We start from the raw sequence: 15,214 nt of genomic DNA on the forward strand, positions 1-15,214 counted from the left end.
ACTGCCCTCCTCTGCAGGCCTGGTCTCCTCCAGCTGCCCTCCCCTGCTGGCCATCTTGTGACGGCCATCTTTGACTGCATGGGGGCGGCCATCTTGTGCGAGGATGTGATGGTCAATTTGCATATTACCTCTTTATTATATAGGATTATCTTTTCAAAATATAAATCAGATATTATCTCTTCATCTCCAAGAAAAAGGCCCCATTATTACTGCATTCCCCTCCATCTCCTTCTCCTTCCCCAGTTCCTGCAGCCACAGTGGCCTTGTTGCTGCTCTGAACACCCAGGCACAATCCCACCCTGTCCCGTTGCACTTCCTGTTCCCTCCACCAAGAAGTCTTCCCTGTTTATTCTCACAGCTCATTCTTTCCATTTTTGTCAGTTCCCCTCCTAAGGGACATTCCAATTGGCATTCCCTTCACCATACATGAGAGTCCCAGGTTGCCTCACTCTTGCCAACTATCGGTATTACTCTTCTTTTCTATCTTTGCCAATCACAAAATATAAAATTATGCCTATTGCTTGTAATTAGGTTTTCTTTGGTTTCTGTTTGTGTTGAACATTGTTTTCATTAAATTTGAGCAGTTAAAAAAAAAAAATCTTTTGCCAAATGCTTTTACTGCTTTGTGTGTTGATGAAGTGACAAGTGATTGTTTTAGTAAAGTTGTCTCTTTAAAATAACAATATAAACACATAAGCTTCATTTTTAAAACACTAGCATTTTAACAGAATTTAACTTTTTACATCTATCTTTTTCTTTTTAGGTTCAATCCGATGCAGCGCAGAACTATACCGTCTTCTATTCAATAAGTGGACGTGGAGTTGACCAAGAACCTTTAAATTTGTTTTTCATAGAAAAAGACACTGGAAATCTGTATTGTACTCGGCCAGTGGATCGTGAAGAATATGATGTTTTTGATGTAGGAGTTTTATTGATATACGTGACTTTAAACGGTTAAACTGTTTCTTCTGATACTCTACTCTTTCCTGTTTTCTTGCATTCTCTTCTTAGAGGGCATGAAAGTAAAGAGATAAATTATGCAATATTTGGGAATACTTTCTACTTTATATGTCAACTTCTGTTGTTGATCAAAACGAAGCAAACAGCTTTAATTGTATTTGAATGTAAATTCCAGTAAGTTCCCAGGAGTTGTTTTTGCTCAGGAGATACAGCCCTCTCTCTGGTTGGGGTACGGTTTCCTCTCTCCGGGACATGGCCACGGTCTTTCCTCTTCTGCTCTAACCACTTCTCTTGTCTTCCTTCCACTTGTAAGCTCTCTGATCATGTCTGAGTACTAGCTACGAAAGCAAAAGTCAGAGACTAAACCCAAACAAGGTAAATAAGCCAGCATTCTGATATGGATGAGCTTACAGTCCCTGGGGAATAACTCAAACAGTTTTCAGTGTAACAGGGTAAGTGCTGTGGGGTCATGTGGTCATTCAGGTGGTGCAGGGACTATGATTCCCCATAAAAAAAAGGGATGTTCTTCCTAGAAGAAGGAAGAGATCTGGGTGAACAAACATGACTGATGTCCACCACATGACATTTCTTAGTTTTTGGTTAAAAAATGATCAACTCAGTGTTGTAATCACACGCTGAATCAAAATACATTCTATTTGGCATTAAAATGCCTTTAATTACATAGCAACACAGAAACTGGTCAATGGATTTTGTTAGAAAAACTCTTAAAATATGTGATCTATGAGGTAAAACAGTACAAGGGCGTGGTAGTGTCAAGACTGGAAACCACTGCTTTATGTGGGTGGAATAGGGATTTTCCCATTCCCCTGAGTTTGTCTTCTCCAGCACAGTTTTCTGATTATGGAGTGAATACAGACTATAACCCAAGCCTCTTATTCACCTTTAACTTCTCAGTCTAATCTATATGACTTCACTGTACTCTGAAACTTTATTTGAAGTGTAGATATTTCTACCAAATGCTTTATTTAAAGCGTTTCTCCATTTGATACTTCGATGATTAAAAAAGCACTGAATAGAAATTAAGTGGTTTATTCTTGAGAATATTTGTAAGGTAGGCAGTGGACAGAGTGTAGTGTTCTCTCTAGCTAGAATGCTAGAATCTTCTATTAACGGGCACTGACCTTGCTTCTCCTGTTTCCCAGCTCATTGCCTATGCGTCAACTGCAGACGGGTACTCGGCCGACTTACCTCTCCCGCTGCCCATCCGAGTGGAGGATGAGAATGACAACCACCCCGTTTTCACGGAGCAAGTTTATAAGTTTGAAGTTCCAGAAAGTAGTAGACTCGGTAAGACGATATTTTTTGGGGGAACTTTTTTGTGAGTGTTTTCGTTGGCCATTTGTATTATTCTTTTATGAAATGTATGTTCATTTCCTTTGTTCTTTTCTTTCCTCTGGTGTTTGTATGTTACCTAATTATTTATTAATCTACCTAAAAGTGTTCTTTACATATTAAGGATATTAACTTGTCACCTTGCAAATATTTTCTCAGTCAGTTGTTTCTTTTCAGTTTTATTAAAGCTCCTTTATGCTGTAGAATAGTTCAGGTCTTTCATTCAGTTAAATCTATCCATATTAGACCTAGAATAGCCTTTTCCCTTCAGACTTTATGATACATTTAAGAGTAAAATATATTATGTTAAATATGTTTGTGTACATTTTTTGAGATACTGAGTTTTTTATATTTAAGGCCAATCATACCAAGATGATATTGAACCAGTATCTATTCACAGAATATATTTAATCCCATCAAACACAAACAATGAGTATCTTAGAGGATATTGTAGGAGTTTTTTGTGTTAACAATATGATACCAATTACTTCTAAAGGCAGATGACAAGTTATTCAAGCTATGTACCGTATTTGGTTTATATACTTTATTTCATCTTATCATTATGTGGGTTTATCAATATTCTCACCTCCAAGCAGAGGACATGCAGGGAAGAATGTACAATAAAACTAAAGTCAATATAGATATTTGTATTAGGTTTTATTTAGGGAGGTGTTGAATGACAGCCACTGGTGATACAGTTTTTTAAAGCTCTTATTTCTACTGTTTCTTCTCTTAAAACTATGACCTTATTATTTCCACCATCATTGTTAAAACTCAAAAAGTGCAGATACCCCTAAGCATACTTAACAATGCTGGAAACTAAATACTCTTTTTTTTACATCAGGAACTACCGTGGGGGTGGTTTGTGCCACAGACAGAGATGAGCCCGACACGATGCACACGCGCCTGAAGTACAGCATTTTGGAGCAGACGCCCAGGTCGCCCGGGCTCTTCGCTGTGCATCCCGCCACGGGCGCCATCACCATGGTGGCGCAGTATCTGGACAGAGAGGTAGCCTCCTCGCTCTGCGGGATGTCTTTCTGCCAGGGGCCGAGGCCCCTCTTCTTCCCCATCACTGTGCTTGGCTCTTCCTTGGATTGAGTTCTAATTTTGTTTTATTTCGGAATAAGATAGTAAGAATTCCTGGCCGTGTTACCTGTGTTATATATGACTTCTATTTCTTGAAGTAGGAGAAGCCATAAGGAATAGAAATACAGGTGAACTGGTATTTAGAAGGTGTGGGAACAAAATCTATTTCTTATGAAAGTGATTATTATCAGTATTTTTTTCTTGTGTGTGTCTAGTGGGTTCTAGCTCAGCCAAGGATGCAATTCTTGGAAAGGACAATTTGTTTTGTTTAACTCCTGAGGATAGCCCATACCCTGATCCCTATCCAGTTAGAGATATGTTTTTTTTTCTTTTTTAAATTTGATTGTTGAAAGTGTTATGTACTTTTTATCTAGGAAGGATTAATGGAGGTCAGGTTTGTTAAAAATATGCAATACTATTTGGATACTAGTAATAGCATATTGTGATATATAAATAGTACTCTATATTCAAATTCTTTATGCATAATTTTATTTGATTTTTGTAATTTCCTGTTTGGACAAGTATTACATTCAAACTATAAGGAGAAATGTGACAGTCGGAAAGATTGATTGACTTGATTTTGTTAGCCTATATCAGCCGTGGGCAAACTACGCCCGCGGGTCTGATTCGGCCAGTTTGAAATGAATAAAACTAAAAAAAAAAAAGACCGTACCCTTTTATGTAATGATGTTTACTTTGAATTTATATTAGTTCACACAAACACTCCATCCATGCTTTTGTTCCGGCCCTCCGGTCCAGTTTAAGAACCCATTGTAGCCCTCGAGTCAAAAAGTTTGCCCACCCCTGGCCTATATCTAACTAGGTCAACAAAATCATTATTGACTGAGCTGATTAATCAACTTCATATGCAAAAATAGCTTTATTGGAACACTTGAATGCTTCCCACTGCAACTAGACTAACATAAATATAAGGATCGATATGACTGGGAGAGATATTAAAAAGACATCGATGTGATATGACGCCAAAGAAAAAGGGAGGGATAGTGAGAACTTTTAAAAAGGAATCAAAAGTAGAACAGAGGTTTCATTAATTTTTTTAATGCATTTGTGAAGCTAGAGATTTTATGTGATAAAGCACATAATGGTAATAATAAATGGGAGAGTTTGAAGGGAACAATATTAACGTATTTTTGTGTCTGTGTAATATGTAGAGATGATGTGGTAATTAAGTGCAAACAAGGATTTTTCCTCATATTTCAGATTGAAAAATGAGACTCAGAAAAGATAATTTAAGGATATGAAGCTTATAAGATACAGCTTGGGGGGGGGGGGAGTGTCAAACCCAGGTCTGCTTGCCTGATCAAAAAAATAATCTACCAGGATTTTGTGGGGAATAACACGGGAAATAAAGAAATGAACAAAGAGGTGAAGACACAGTGCCATCAGAGGAAGCAGGAACAGGCTGGCGGAGTCCCGGAGCCTCTGGGTGGAGCATTTGGCTGGGATTGTTGACTCGTGTGGAGGGAGATGAGTAAAAGGAACCTGGAGATGAGACAGGGCGAAACAGAAAAAGAAGAAAACTGAACATAATCAGTGGCTGAAGCATAGTTAGAGAGAGAGAAAGGCAGCAGAGATGGTTGTGTCACAAACTAATGACTCCATTTCATCTTCAGCACGCCGTCTGTGAACTCCGTTCCCGGAAGTCACCGTGATTTCCTAATTGCCAAGGCCACCTTACCTTAGGTCTCTGTCTGTTGCCGATTACTGAAACTCGCATTCCTTCGATTTCCTGTTTTTCTCCTGCTTCTTTGGTCTTTTGTGTTCGGTATCCTTGGCTTAGTCTTCTCTCCCCTTTATATCCTCAGCTGTTGAAATGCTCTTGCTCCTTATATCCTCAAACCTTCTCATATTCAACCTCTTCTAGATATCTGATTCCTGCCATAATTTCAACCACCGTCTACACACTGGTGATTCCCAGACTGGTACTTCTGTCTATGATCTCTCCCTTAAGTATGGGCCCCATACCAAGGTGGCTTCTGGCCCTCTCTCCTTAGATCTCCCAGAGGCATGTAAAATTCAGGATATGCCAAAGAAAACTCACTGTTTTTGCCCCTCCTTGCGAACTTGCTAGTATTCACTTCCTCAGAGAATGCCTCTTCTTCTGAATTTTCTGTATGGCTTGGTGATACCCATGTCTACCTATCTATCCAAGTAGGACACCTGCGCATCATTGTCAATCCTTCTTTCCCTCTTCACTTGTATCCAGAATCTGCTCTAATTCTGACTCCCACCTAACTTCCCTGTCACCTTTATCCTCTGTCCTCACTGCGACTGCCTCAGATTAGGACCACGCGTGTTAGACTAGTTTAGGAGTTCTTTAACTGGTTTCTTTGGCTTCCAGATCAGCTCACTCGAAACTTTGCTCAACTTCCTTCAATAATATTCTTTCAAAAAACTCAAAATGCTTTTAAATTGTGCTACCTCTGTGACTTCAAGAAAACCTTTCTCTGCCACCTGCCATGTAAAGCATACGTCTATGGTTACAGCGGTCAGCTCCTAGAGGGTCTATAGGGCACTGGGCTTTTTACTTTGAGGAAGATGGGAAGCTACTGGAGCAGTGGTTCTCAACCTTCCTAATGCTGCGATCCTTTACTACAGTTCCTCATGTTGTGGTGACCCCCAACCATAAAATTATTTTCGTTGCTACTTCATGACTGTAATTTTGCTACTGTTATGAATCATAATGTAAATATCTGATATGCAGGATGTATTTTCATTGTTCATGACCCACAGGTTGAGAACCGCTGTCAGGAGGGTTTCAAAAAAATAAAATGAAGCATAAGTCGAGCCTGGCTGGTGTGGCTCAGTGGTTGAGTGTTGACCTATGAACCAGGAGGTCATGGTTCTATTCCCAGTCAGGACACATGCCTGGATTGCTGGATCTATCCCCAGTAGGGGGCATGCAGGAGGCAGCCAATCAATGATTCTCTCTCATCATTGATGTTTCTCTGTCTCTCTCCCTCTCCCTTCCTCTCTGAAATCAATCACAATATATTTTAAAACATAAGTCTAAGTTCTTAGTATAACTCTTTATAATTTAAGCTCTGCTTACCTTTTCAGCTTTATCCCTGTCTACCAAGTTCTTAGAGTACATGCGAATGTGGAAATAAAAGCATGAATACACACAAATAGAAGAGTATACAATTAAAATTTAATTTATAAATCCAAATAAAGTTGTAAAAACCTAATTAAATATTTGCTTTGTTTTAAGGTTGTAGACAAGTACAAATTGATAATGAAAGTACAAGATATGGATGGTCAATTTTTTGGATTGGTGGGCACATCGACTTGCCTGATAACTGTAGCAGATTCAAATGACAATTCACCTGTTTTCAAACAAAGTACTGTAAGTATATTTCCAGAATCTATCCCTGTCTGTTGGCATTTGTTATTTGATCTGAATTAATAAATATTTATCATGCCTTGAAATATATATGCTTATTTTTTTAATAAAATTAAGTAGTAGATACATAAATTTATCTTATTTATTCATAGTATTATTTATATTACTGACCTCTTGTTAAAGATCTGTAACATTAGTCTTCATTGTGATGAAATTGTTTTCATTCCAAAGATGTCGTCATGAAACAATACTATTTGAGATTCATAGTTTTAAAATAATCTAGGGAAAAATTATAAGAACAAATACTTTTGGGGTAGAAGATATATTTTACTTTTTTTGTAAATGTTTCCTTTATACAATATTTTTAACGAGTCCTTTCCATTTCAGTATGAAGCATCAGTAGAGGAAAATACATACAACATGGAAATCTTACGACTACCTGTAGAAGATAAGGATTTAGTGAACAGCGCCAATTGGAGAGCCAATTTTACTATTTTGAAGGGCAATGAAAACGGGCATTTCAAAATCACCACAGACAAAGAAACTAACGAAGGAGTTCTGTGTGTTGTAAAGGTACATTCATAATAGATAATGGACAACTTGGCAAGTTAAATTTTATAAACTAATGGTTTAATCAACTAAATAGTTTCAGTTGAGGGAACGTAGTCCCTTTAGTCCTACTGTTCCCATCGAATGCCCGCCTTTCTTCTATAATTTATTTGCCAGTTATTAGTCACCTAACTTATGCTTGAACATGCTCAAGTATAAGGATCTCCATACCTCAATGGGCAGCTTATTCCATACGTAGAGAGCTCTGATTCCCAGAAGTCTTTACTGTGCTGTGCCTACGTTACTCTCCTTATATCCCACGTCTGTGACCTGCGTGTTGTTGCTAACCCTACACAGAACAGGTACCATTCTATTGAAAAAGCCATTATGTCCACTTGAGCCTTACCTTCTCTAAGATAAACATCCCCAATGCCCCTTAATTATTCATCCCATGAAACATTATCAGTAAAAAGTGAATAATCATGATCTCTGCCTCCTTAGTAGCTATTCAATATAATAATGAAAATGAAAGCATTTATAAACTATAGGCTATTATTCGTACATTTACAAATATTAACATAATCTATCTGTAATTTTTCATAAAAAGATGACTTTCGTCTTTAAAGAAAAGATAACTTTTCTGGAACCGTCAGGCATGATTTAGCTGAGTCCTGGGGGAGCTTCCCATCTCAGTGTTTGTTTGCTTGTTTGCTTCTGTTGCAGCAGCAGCAGCAGCGCATGTGGGCTTGTGTGAGGAAACCATTGTTCTGTGTCCCTCTCAACAAAGAGGGCATTTCACTTCAGTACAACACTTGCTTTCTAGGGAATTGTTAGTATCTCAATGCAGAATTAAGCTATTTTTTTTAACAATTTATTTCAATTGATGAAACAAAAAGATACCCTATGGTAGAAGAGAACTCATGCTTTTTTCATTAATCATTGATTTCATCCCAGCAGATTTCTGATCTCGCAGAGTTTTAAGCCACTAAGATAATAGCCAGGCGAAGCCTTGAAAAATGACATAGACGTTGGGGAGGCTTTTGCTTTATGTAGCAGGTGGCTCTGGCTGGAATAACTGCACCTCCTCCCGGGCAGCAGCTGTCGCCTCAATTTCCATCTACTTCTCATTGTCAGCAGGTGCTCCACCTGTCTGCACGCTCATCCTAACACATGTAATTTGTGAGATGGTGTTCATTAGCAACAAATCAACAGATAGTAACTCATTGTCCCTCTTGACTCTAGTTTCTGGGCTAGACATAAAAATCAAAAGCATTTCACTTGCATTTTGCGGATTTTAAGATTCCAAAATTTTCTTGACTTCTTAATGGACTCATGATGTTAGTTTCACGGTCTAATACCTAGGTGTGGGGAAAGGTTTGAAACAAAGATGTTACTCATGAGCTTTGACTTTGTTCCATGTTCAGCCAGGATTTTTTTTTTTTTTTTTTTTTTTTTTTTTACTTTTTCACTGAATTTATTAGAGTGACATCCTATATAATAAAAGGCTAGTATGCAAATTGTCCCCTCAGGCGGGAGTTCGACTGACCGGGAGTTCGACCAGGGTGCGGGGTTGGCTGGCCAACCTCCTGCATGCCCTCCCCCCAGCTGGCCTGGCCCAATCGGCCCTGATCTAGGCAGGCCGGCTGGACCCCACCCGTGCACGAATTCGTGCACCAGGCCTCTAATTGGTTAATTAAATTATATAGGTTTCATGGGTACAATTCTATGATACATCATCTATATATTGTATTGTATGAGTCTCCTTCCATCCCCCTTTTTTTAGCTACATCCTTCCACCTCCCTTCTCCCCTGGCGATCACTATTCTGTGGGCCGTGTCTTTGAGTTTGTTTTTTTCTTAATCTCTTCACCCAGCCTTGCAACCCCCATCCCCTCTGAGAGCTGCCTGTCTGTTCTTCATACCTATGAGTCTGTTTCTATTTTGTTAGTTTATTTTGTTCATTAGTTTCCACATATGAGTAAAATCATGTGGTTCTTGTATTTCTCTGTCAGCCAGGATTATTTTGATAAATTGAAGAGAACAAAAGAGAAAGTGTTTCAACTTTTTGTGTAGAATAGTGTGTTATGGGTTTTGCTTGATTTGTTATCTGAAAATCAATTCTAGTCAGAGGATTGATTTAAAAAATTTGAGAGGCTAGCGAACCAGTTAAGCAGCATGGAGTAGCCAAGCAAGTATAGTGTGGCGATTAAGGAAATAAACCCAAGCCAGACCGCCTGGCTTCAAACTCCAGCTCAGCCGAGAATCTCTGAGCCGTGGGAAAATCAGTTCAACTCCTCTTCCCCACTTTCTTGCTCTGAAAAACAGGATGATTATAATAATAGCACCATTAAGCATGTCTTGTTTCTCTTACTCAACTTCGTTCTCACAGTGAGAGTTTCTTGGGATAAACTACAGACAATGCCAAAGTACAATTAATTCTCAAATTGTCGAAACATAATTTTCATAAAAACAGTGAGCGTGGGTAAAAGTTCTACTTAGCCTTTAATGAAGGAACCAGCAAAAAGACAGCAGATGCCTAAGAAGAAGGGAGACCCAGGATGAGTTTTGAGAAAAGGAAAAGCTGAAAGATGATTGCTCAGTTATATGCCTGATAGAATGATATTCGTGTTTTAAAACATGTACTTGGAATACCTTTTCTATCAGAGAGAAAATACGAGTATTGAACCTTTTCCATTTTGTTTAAGTCGACATCTAATTTTATAAGAACTGTGAAGTATGTGGGCCCCAGTCAATAGTAAATAGTAAGTCAAACAAGGTTCTATTCTTAAAAAATAGGTATTTTATTGATTTTTTTACAGAGAGGAAGGGAGAGGGATAGAGAGTTAGAAACATTGATCAGCTGCCTCCTGCACACCTCCTACTGGGGATGTGCCCGCAACCAAGGTACATGCCCTTGACCGGAATCGAACCTGGGACCCTTCAGTCTGCAGGCCAACGCTCTATCCACTGAGCCAAACCGGTTAGGGCACATGGTTCTATCCTTCAGAGTCAGATGGCCGGTACGCTGGGCTGTTAGTGCACTAAAGCAGGGCCATACAATACTGCCATTTTTTTTTTTTTTGCATTATCTCCAGGTTCAGAATAATATTTTTAGTGAGAATGAAGCATGTAAGTATTTAAAGAATTGCTTTTTCATAACTCTGTAAGCCCCTGCAGGAACTTTGGGACCCCTCTGACTCTCTGATAGAAAGGCCTAGTGAATAATTCCTCCCTCTTTAGCAAAGAGTAAAAGTTAATATTGACTAACCTGGAGAACGTGCGTCACTGTCTGTGTGGACACAAGTTCCCATGCTGCTTGAAATACCAGGTGTGTTGTACACTCAGCCTGAGTACATGTGTTTCTTTTTAAAGCCACTGGATTATGAAGAAAACCAGAAAGTGGTCCTGGAAATTGGGGTGAGCAACGAAGCCCCTTTTACTAGAGACCTGGCGCTCAGGACACCCACCAACAGAGCTGTGGTCACGGTCCACGTGCGGAACCAGGACGAAGGGCCCGAATGCAAGCCTGCCGCCCAGTATGTGCGGATTAAAGAGAACTCGGCCGTGGGGTCCAGGATGGATGGCTACAAGGCCTATGACCCCGAAACCAAGAGTAGCAGCGGGATAAGGTACAAGGACATCTACACCCACGTACTGACATGCAGTTGGAGCCATTGAGACAGTCACTTACTTTAATACATGTTAGACTGCGATTTTAATACGTTTTTTATTAACAGGTACAAAAAGTTGCACGATCCTAACGGGTGGATCGCCATTGATGAAATTTCGGGGTCCATCCAGACTTCCAAAATTCTGGACAGGGAGGCTGCCACCCCCAGGAGCGACTTTTACAACGTCACAGTCCTGGCGATAGACCAAGGTAGACAAAAACGCCTTCAGCTGGTATTTACTGAAAGAACTGGAGGATAATGCGACTTTTCTCATGCAGAATTATTCCTGTGATAAGTAGGCTGAGTTCTTGGAAATGCCTTTAAAGACTCTGTTCCTGCTTCTCTTAGCCACGTAACAAGGTGAAGGCACTTGGAACAGGAGCCTTGTCTTGTACCATCGTGCCTCCCGCATGGCGGGCCTTAAAGGCTGACAGACCATGTTAGGGGACAACGGTGCGACTGAGGTCTAGGGCTGGTGAAGGGGTCTCCCCAGGCTCTCCTAGAACTCTTCATGTCACTTTAACTGTGCATTTTTTAAATTTGTCTTCATTGTTGGAAGTATTACAGATGTCCCGCTGTTTTTCCCTTGACCCCTTTCTCCCTACTTCCATCCCTTCCCGAGGCCTCCCCCCGACTATTGTCTGTGTCCATGAACTGTGCATATGTGCATATAAGCTCTTCGGTTACTCTCCTCCCCAACCCCCTTCCCTCTGAGAATCCTCAGTCTGTGGCAAGCTTCCCTGTCTCTGGATCTATCTTGTTCCTCAGTTTACCTTGTTCATTAGATTCCACATATGCGTGAGGTCATGTGATGCTTGTCTTTCTCTGACTGGCTATTTCAGTTAGCATGCTACTCTCCAGGTCCCTCCATGCTGTCTCAAAGGGAAAGAGATCCTTCTTCTTTTTTTTTTTTTTTTTAACAGCTGCAAGGGATTCCATGGTATATATGTAACTTTAAATTGAGACGTTCAATAGCTCAGCTGACTTTTAGGTCAAAATGATTCTTTCTTTGAATTCTGTTTCTTAAAGTAACCCAGAACTTCTCAGCCCTGGTTTTATCTTCAAATAATATGTGACACTTAAAAAAAATATCAAGGTATAGACACCACCTCAGACTGACTGAACCACAGTCCCTGGTTTGGGATCCTGGACATCATCTATTTAAACAATGCTGCCTCAGTGGTTTTAATGTGTTCTGGGATTGGAATACTTTTCTGTAGTTATGTCACTACTCGGTTACACCTGTACCAGAAGGGAACCAAGGAAATGGAGTTGAAATTCAGACATTTATTTTTATTGTTTGGTAATAACGTTGGTAAAGTTTATTGGCAGTTGTATCTGATATTATCAACAGTAGTGCTCATGATTGGCAGGTTTCATTTATCCATATACCAGAGGCCGGATGCATGAAATTCATGCAAGAGTGGGCCTTCCTTCCCCCGGCTGCTGGCACCGGCTTCCCTCTGGCACCAGGACCTGGGCTGACTTCTCTCCAGCCACCCGCAGGCAGCCGGGACCAAGCTTCCCTCTGGCCCCAGCTTTGTCCGGAAGGACCTCCTATCTAACTAGCATATTACCCTTTTATTATATAGGATTTCTTTTTTTTTTAATATATATTTTTATTGAATTCAGAGAGGAAGGGAGAGGGAGAGAGAGATGGAAACATCAATGATGAGAGAGAATCATTGATCGGCTGCCTCCTGCACGCCCCCTACTGGAGATCAAGCCCACAACCCAGGCATGTGCCCTTGACTGTAATCGAACCTGGGTACCTTCAGTCCGCAGGCCAACGCTCTATCCATTGAGCCAAGCCACCCAGGGCTAGGATTTCTTATTTATCATTTATTTTAATAACCAGGAGTTGATTTAAAAACCATATATCCTATTTAATTTCTATTTGATTCTATTCTTAAGAAACTATAAAAGACTTGACAAATTACACTAAACCTATTGCCCTTCTTCCTAGACGGCAGATCGTGCACTGGAACACTTGCTGTGAGCATCGAAGATGTGAATGATAATGCGCCAGAAATACGTCAAGACTATGTGACAATTTGCAAACCGAAGATGGGGTATGCTGACATTTCAGCTTTTGACGCCGACGAGCCTATCCACGGCGCTCCATTTTACTTCAGCCTGGCAAACCCGTCTCCAGAAGTCAACAAAATATGGACCCTCTCCAAAGTTAATGGTACTCACTCAAAAACTCACTTATCTGCCCTGAAACAACTGAGGATGGGTTTACTTGGTTACTCACAGGAAACATGTACCATTGTGCTGGGGTCCAACCCCAGCAGGTCCAGGGGTTCCCAAAGGTGTAGACGGAGTCGGCGAAGAAGGAAGGACACGGAGACAGCGTTCATTTGATCAACAGCCTAGCCAGGATCTCTAGCCAGGATCTCCAGCCAAGTTCTGGTCTGGATCTCCAGCGAAGTTCTGGCTAGGATCTCCAGCCAGGTTCTGTGTCCATGTTGCCAGGTTCTGTGTCCATGTTCTTTTGCTAGGTTCTCCAGCCAGGTTCTGTAGCCATGTTCCCTCACTAGGTTCTCCAGCCAGGTTCTGTCCAGGTTCTCCAGCCAGGTTCAGTCACCAGGTTCTAGTCAGGTTCTCTTGCCATGTTCTGTCCAGGTTCTGTAGCCAGGTTCTGTCTCTAAGTTCTTCAGCCAGGTTCTCTTGCTAGGGTCTGTCTCTAGGTTCTGTGGCCAGTTTCTGTCCAGGATCTTTTGCCATGTTCTCTCCAGTGAAGTTCTTCTGTCTCTAGGATCTGTGTAGGTTCTGTGTCTAGGTTCTGTGTCTAAGTTCTGTCTCTCTTGATTCTGTCTTCTAAGTTCTGTGTTCTAAGTTCTGTGTCTTGCTGTCTTGTTACATCTATATTTATACCAGTTGATTCAATCCTATCAATCTCTAGGGGAATTCTGTTCCAGGGGTTCCCAAAGGTGTGGACGGAGTCGGCGAAGACTATCCACCCTCTTCCTACGGTGGAGTCCTATCTGTCCCGAGTGCGGGGCGCTTACCTAGGGGTCCCTATTCGGGCGCCAGATGCTGGGGTCCAACCCCAGCGGGTCCAGGGGTCCCCAAAGGTGTAGACAGAGTCGGTGAAGAAGGAAGGACATGGAGACAGTGTTCAGTTGATCAGCAGCCTAGCCAGGATCTCCAGCCAGGATCTCCAGCCAAGTTCTGGTCTGGATCTCCAGAGAGGTTCTGCTTAGGATCTCCAGCCAGGTTCTGTGTCCATGTTCTCTTGCTAGGTTATCCAGGTTTTCCAGCCAGGTTCTGTGTCCATGTTCCCTCGCTAGGTTCTCCAGCCAGGTTCTGTCCAGGTTCTCCAGCCAGGTTCAGTCACCAGGTTCTAGTCAGGTTCTCTTGCCAATTTCTGTAGTCAGGTTCAGTTCAGGATCTTTTGCCATGTTCTCTCCAGCGAAGTTCTTCTGTCTCTAGGTTCTGTGTAGGTTCTGTCTTCTAAGTTCTGTGTTCTAAGTTCTGTCTCTCTTGATTCTGTCTTCTAAGTTCTGTGTCCTGTTGTCTTGTTACATCTGTATTTATACCAGTTGATTCCAATCCTATCAATCTCTATTCCAAAGGTTAGGGCGTTTCTTATCTCCATTCCAGGGAGTAAAGATTATGTAGCTTAAGCATGATTGTTCGTAGTTAAAGTGATTAATTACCCACCTGGCACTTAGTTAAGGGGTTTTCTTCCCTCCCTAACTTCAGGGGAAAATCCCTACCTGGGGAAACAACCTTTCTTGGAGAGGTGACCTTGGTTAAAGCACATAGCACCAAGAAGGTGAGCAAACATATTAAGAACAGTATGCCATATATGCCAGGTCCCTTGAAATAGCAAGGATGGACCGGCTCCCGGCACCATTGATTCTTATTAACAGATTTTAAAAGCCTAACAACCTTGTACAAATATTGTAGGGGGCCTATGCTATATATTGTACACAAAATGAGAGAAATAGTAATTTTCAGGTGGCAAAATTTACTTTGACAATGAAGACAAAATTGCTGTGTTAAAATATTGGGCAGCTTATCACTCAAGTGTTGTTGCTATTTTTAAGCAACTCCAGGGAGGGGAAGAGGGATGGACGGTGGGCAGTTTGAATGTGGTTGGAAGCCAGCTCCGGAAGTGAGGAGTCTGGGGTCAAGGCCAGGCACTTGGCGGTAGTTTGGAAGGGGACGGGTGGGATATGGACAGAGGTCTGGTTCTAGACTCTAGAGCTAGAGCCTCT

At 41.1% G+C, this 15,214-nt stretch overlaps 1 protein-coding gene across 1 annotated transcript in view; it reads left to right on the forward strand.

The window, feature by feature from the left end:
• DSC3 (desmocollin 3) overlaps nucleotides 1-15,214 on the forward strand; it is a gene marked incomplete at its 5' end in the record, with an annotated part of 40,643 nt that overhangs the window by 13,660 nt on the left and 11,769 nt on the right. The window contains 8 exons of the mRNA XM_081097940.1: nucleotides 764-919; nucleotides 2,124-2,268; nucleotides 3,158-3,324; nucleotides 6,635-6,769; nucleotides 7,154-7,339; nucleotides 10,687-10,943; nucleotides 11,052-11,194; nucleotides 12,952-13,176. Of these exons, the coding sequence (XP_080954066.1) occupies nucleotides 764-919; nucleotides 2,124-2,268; nucleotides 3,158-3,324; nucleotides 6,635-6,769; nucleotides 7,154-7,339; nucleotides 10,687-10,943; nucleotides 11,052-11,194; nucleotides 12,952-13,176 (1,414 nt within the window). The remainder of the gene's footprint in view (nucleotides 1-763; nucleotides 920-2,123; nucleotides 2,269-3,157; nucleotides 3,325-6,634; nucleotides 6,770-7,153; nucleotides 7,340-10,686; nucleotides 10,944-11,051; nucleotides 11,195-12,951; nucleotides 13,177-15,214) is intronic.

The sequence above is a fragment of the Myotis nattereri genome (genome assembly GCF_964212035.1).
Source record: "Myotis nattereri genome assembly, chromosome: 8".
NCBI lineage: Eukaryota > Metazoa > Chordata > Mammalia > Chiroptera > Vespertilionidae > Myotis > Myotis nattereri.